Source organism: Alosa alosa, chromosome 7 (genome assembly GCF_017589495.1).
Source record: "Alosa alosa isolate M-15738 ecotype Scorff River chromosome 7, AALO_Geno_1.1, whole genome shotgun sequence".
Lineage (NCBI taxonomy): Eukaryota > Metazoa > Chordata > Actinopteri > Clupeiformes > Clupeidae > Alosa > Alosa alosa.
The window spans coordinates 15,796,393-15,801,392 of record NC_063195.1 but is presented as its reverse complement, the minus strand read 5'-3'; the positions used below and the strand labels follow the sequence as shown (position 1 = coordinate 15,801,392).

At 42.0% G+C, this 5,000-nt stretch overlaps 1 protein-coding gene across 1 annotated transcript; it reads right to left on the bottom strand.

Annotated features, from left to right (window-relative positions):
- Nucleotides 1-627: 627 nt before the first annotated feature.
- On the bottom strand, nt 628-3,187 carry LOC125297978. The gene is made up of 3 exons (XM_048248582.1): nt 2,585-3,187; nt 2,273-2,306; nt 628-1,882 (listed from the first exon to the last, which is right to left on the bottom strand). Exons 1-3 carry the CDS (start codon nt 2,816-2,818, stop codon nt 1,476-1,478), a joined length of 675 nt encoding a protein of 224 aa, XP_048104539.1. The 5' UTR covers nt 2,819-3,187; the 3' UTR covers nt 628-1,475.
- Between the last annotated feature and the right edge of the window lie 1,813 nt (nt 3,188-5,000).

Genomic DNA, 5,000 nt, shown 5'->3' with positions numbered 1-5,000 from the left:
ATGGCCGAAACTGGTATGACACCTGTCGGGCTGTGGCTAGTAATTTAGCATGCTAATTCAGGTTGATATTTCTGCAGCACTATACCTTGTCATTTTTTTAATGACATCATCGCCCTTATTTCTTCTCATTCTTTTGATGCGTGTAGCTCATTTTTTGAATATTTTTACCTCAATTCTTACACATGGCACCTTTAATTATTCACGGGACATAGAACACACACACACAAACACACACACCCACACACACGTACACACAATGACGGACTGGCCGTCTGGACTTTGGACACATGCCAGAAGGGCCACTCGTCAAATGGAACAAATCGAATGCTGATTTAAATAGCCTTCTATTGGCATGGTGCAAGAACGCAGGCAGGACCTCCCCTCCCCAGACAGCAACACACGTTGGCCCCACGGCATAGCAGATGTTGGGATAACGTTGTTTACTGACTTGGGCCAACGCCATTTTGGCCGGTGGGGTAACGTTGCTGTGACGTTGACATTTCAATAGAAAACTCTTCAACAATCCGCAAACCAGCAGCCTACATATTGGGCATATGGCGGAAAGTTATAAGTATAATACTATAATAGTATATATAATAAATACAACAACAACAACAACATGGAAAGTAACTTGTACTTTGAGTATTTTATTAATACTTTAACCTTTACTGGAGTACGTTGCTCAAAAAGGAATTTTCATTTTTACTTGAGTCAATTTTTAAGGGAGTGATTGTACTTTTACTTGAGAAAAGATTTTCAGTACTCTATCCACCACTGTGTGTGTGTGTGTGTGTGTGTATCTTTTGTCTCAGAGGGAGGGGCGTGTGTGTGTGTCATTGTCTCAAAGCATTACATATTGTATATGAAAGTGCAGTTGCCTCTCTCTCTCTGTGTTGTTGAGGTAGATGCCCTCTGAGTTTTAAAATCATTCATAAGTCATAAGTAAGTACTTCCATAAAATGTCCAGCCTGTGAACAAGGCCTTGATTTCTATACATTTCCATTGGAACACACAACCATATTACTGTTATTCACATGAAAAGCAGCTAGGGGGCGTCCCAGAGGTCGCATGGCAGACACCATTACAGTCAAAACAATCGAACACATGATTGACATCAACTTTACTAAACTCAGCTCTTCAAGCTAAGTTGTGTGTAAGCTTTCACAACTTATGGTAAAATTGTCTCCCGTCACTGTAGTGCTACCTACTTTCATAGTTAAAAAATAACATGTTGAACAATAAATATAGGCTAGGCCTATTAGTCTGTTTTACAAACATACATTGCATGTTGTAAATAAATAGTAAAAAATAGACATCATATAAATAAAGAAATATGTGCTTAAGAAAATGTCCATGTCTCTCTTGGCATGCAGTGTCCTGAGGTGAGAAAAGTGCATCAGCTCCGCGGGCTGCCGGGTCCGCTTGGAACAAGTCTTTATTTTTAATCCAACCAGTCGTCTCCAGCGAGGGTCGACTCAAAGGCTGTCCACGACGAACATCCCGAAACCCGAGTCGTTGCTTACGAGCTTCCAACCGGACAGCTTTTCCCCGTGCACGGAGATATCGCCACTGATGCGGCTATCACGATCCAGATGCTTAACCACATCCCAGCATCTCTCTGTCACAGTAGGGCAGTCTTTCAGTTTTACCTCGCACGAGAGCAGCACGCGGCCCTTGGACTTGAGCGTTACTTGCACCGTACTATTCCTGTCACAGCCCAAGTCTACGTTAGTGAAATTAAGGTTCAAGTAGATGAAATAGCTCCCTTCGCGCTTCACCGTCAGCATGCCTTGAACACTGTCATAGTCAAAATTAGCACCAATGGAAGAGTCGTTGCCGATGTCAATCACGTCCCATTTCATAGTCCCAACATCGATTTTGTCTATACGTGAGAATAAAACAATTACAATAGATTTTAGAATCGTGTTAGCATGTGTTTACAAATAAGAAGACAATAATAATAATAATAATAATAATAATTATAATAATAATAATAGTAATAATGCAACAGGTAGGCTACGTCAAATATTTTGCCTATAATAGTGTGGGGGTGTCCAATTCCCTCCAAGGATTACAATTTGTAAGGCCACACACATTCAGCACACACAACATCACTACACAAACAGCTAGTCTATTTGACCAGGCTGGTTGGTGCACAGTAGATGTAATCATGATTTGCATTGAGCATAAATTTACTACACACCTACATTCTACCACATAACCTTTAAACGAATGAAGAAAGCGTGACATAGACATAGTGACATAGTCTTACCTTGGGAAGCTCTCAAGTAGGTGAAGTGTCTCGACTGCAGAGACAAAGAGGATAAAAAAGAGGTGTTAGGCTACTATGATTAGGCTACAGATTGTGGATGTTTCTGCGTAAATAACAACATACGACAGAGTATGCTTTTGTAAAAAAGCACGTCAAGCGAGTGATTTGTGTAGAAGTAGAAGCACATTTCACTTGCATCTTGCTATCTGCCTGTGACATCTTTGTTGTCGTTGCAAAGTGCAACACTCCTGTTTCGCATAGTTTAGCCTATAACACAGTAGCCTATAAAGGCTATCGGTACACATAACTTACCTTAAACTTATCAGCTTCAGCGAGAGCGTACTGGGTAGCGCCGTGATGCCCTGTCCCCGACGGTTGGATTGAATTTAACATGTCCATCTTATTCCACGCGAGCACGACCACTGCAGCTCCACCAATCCAGGTCACAATCACAGCGAACGCCAAACACGCCAGCGAGAGGTGTACACACTTGTTGCTGTTGCGCACCGTGGGCTGAAGACTCTCCACGTCCACGTTCGATGACATGCTGACCAAGTTGAAATTGTGAGGCTTTTGCCAGCGAAACAAACTAGCAAATGAAGTAAGATGCTGTGTTGTATTCCGTTAATGAGTCCAAATGGTGTTTCTTCGAGACTGCGATGTGGAGAGAGTGTGTATAACTGTGAATAACTGATTCGCCAGTACAAATTACTTTTCCAACTCTAACCTTTCTCTCTCGCGGTCCTTCTTGCAGTTTGTTGAGAGAACATCGCTCAGGTCGACTTTTATCTGACTTCATGAACCAGAGGGAAGTCATGGATTTCCCCTCGCGTCGTTTCCCACCCACTCCCCTCCCCTTTAGCGCTCCGTTGGCCGGGTCAGCTGCGTCGACGTAGACGACTCACACCCCGACGGAGAGGGAGAGAAAAAAAGTTCAGACTTTCCGCTCCGCCGCTTGCTGGGTTGCGAAAGCAAGCGAGTGGAAAGTGAGACTAGTGACGATGCAAGCGAAACAGGACGGGGCAATCCGCCTCTCTCGCCCCCCACACAAACATTGATGTGCTCATTGTTTTTTTTTTTTTTACATCGAATAGAATACAATTATATTGACCAATTAGAACCATATCTCACAACATTAATGTGTATTAGGACATTTTACATTTTAAATTTCTTCCATTCTTATTATTCATATTTATAGAACAAGCAAAAGTCTTTGATATCTGTGACTGATTCTGTTGTACTTTGCCAGAAGCACGCGCACATACACACACACACAGAGAGAGAGAGAGATATTTTAGATAAACGACTAAAGGTCTGGTTTTTAAGGTATAAATACTGCTCATTATTCATGTCCCACCCACAAGAAAAGACCAGCCAATTAGATTTCATAGGCCAAATTCTACCCCCTTCCACAGGTATTACGAGCCAATCCAAGGCCCTCCCACCCAGACGGAGGACCTCCACACCATTGCGATGTCATCCCTCTAATCTGTTGAGGAGTGAATTCTTTAAGACAATGCCAGAGACGGTTGATAAAGCAAATTAATAAATGTATTTGTTTGTGTCTCATGACATCACTGTAGCTTTACAGTCTCCATGGATAACATGGGAAAACTCGACCCCCTGTGGGCCCAAATGCATTTTCATCTTCCTAAAACTGTTTTTCCATGTCTCACCTCCATAAATGATTGTTTAAACACAGATATTTGTGCATTTAATTAAAATACATGGAGTTACAGCCTGGGGGTCGTTTTTAAAAAGCATCGTTTGCTAACTTGCGTCGCAACCTTGGTAGTACGCTCCATCGTTCTTGGATTTGGTGTTTCTATAAAGGGTAGTTCGAACTCTCAATCGCAAACAAGGACGCAAAGTTTGGTCGTTTGAACTACTGCCCCTAGGCAGTCGCACTTGTGTCGTTCCTTGGTAGTTCCTGTTGGTGTCGGGAGCCTAACCAAAAATCACAACCGCCCAACCAAAATTTGCAGTGGATGTTTATCTCGTGACTCAATGATTGATCTATCCTGTAGCTTAATTTTGATTAAGACACTGACTCCCCTACTTGGCTCATTCTTGCTATTTATGTTAATTCAAGTATTGCCTTGCTTTTAGTATTATAATCTTCACAGTCCCTAACAACAGCAGTGTTAAATGGTGTAGTGGCTAAAGCAGATGACTTATTATCCCAACGTTGTAGGTTCGATTTTCTTATGATGTGAGATTGTCCTCTTGCTTCTCGCTGCAGGTGAACTAGTGTGACACGTAGATTCAATTGTTTTTGACTGATGTATTGTACCTATGGTCTCTCGATGTAGAGTAACTATATACATAAATATGTATGGTCAAAACCTTGTTGTTGTGTCTCCGTGGCCTACTCTAACTCAGAGATGAAAAGAAGAGATAGGGATGCGAAACTCGGCCGAAAGCACGAGTGCACCAACGCCCCGTTAAACCCGCGAGACAGTTGATAACCTATGGGATACCCAGACATTTGTCCAGGCTATATTTTTTTCCAACACCTAGATATTTAACACAAATAATGACTCATATTGGTCTGCTTAAGTTAACTGTTTTATATGCTTGCAATAGGTTTAGGTTTTGGCTGATGGCAATGACAATACCAGCATTAATCACTCGGTTTAGATTAGAAACATGCCAACATAAGCCGTGACAGAACATTTCTAGGGGTTGGGGTATTACACGTTGCCACTGTTTCCACCAATGATATGTA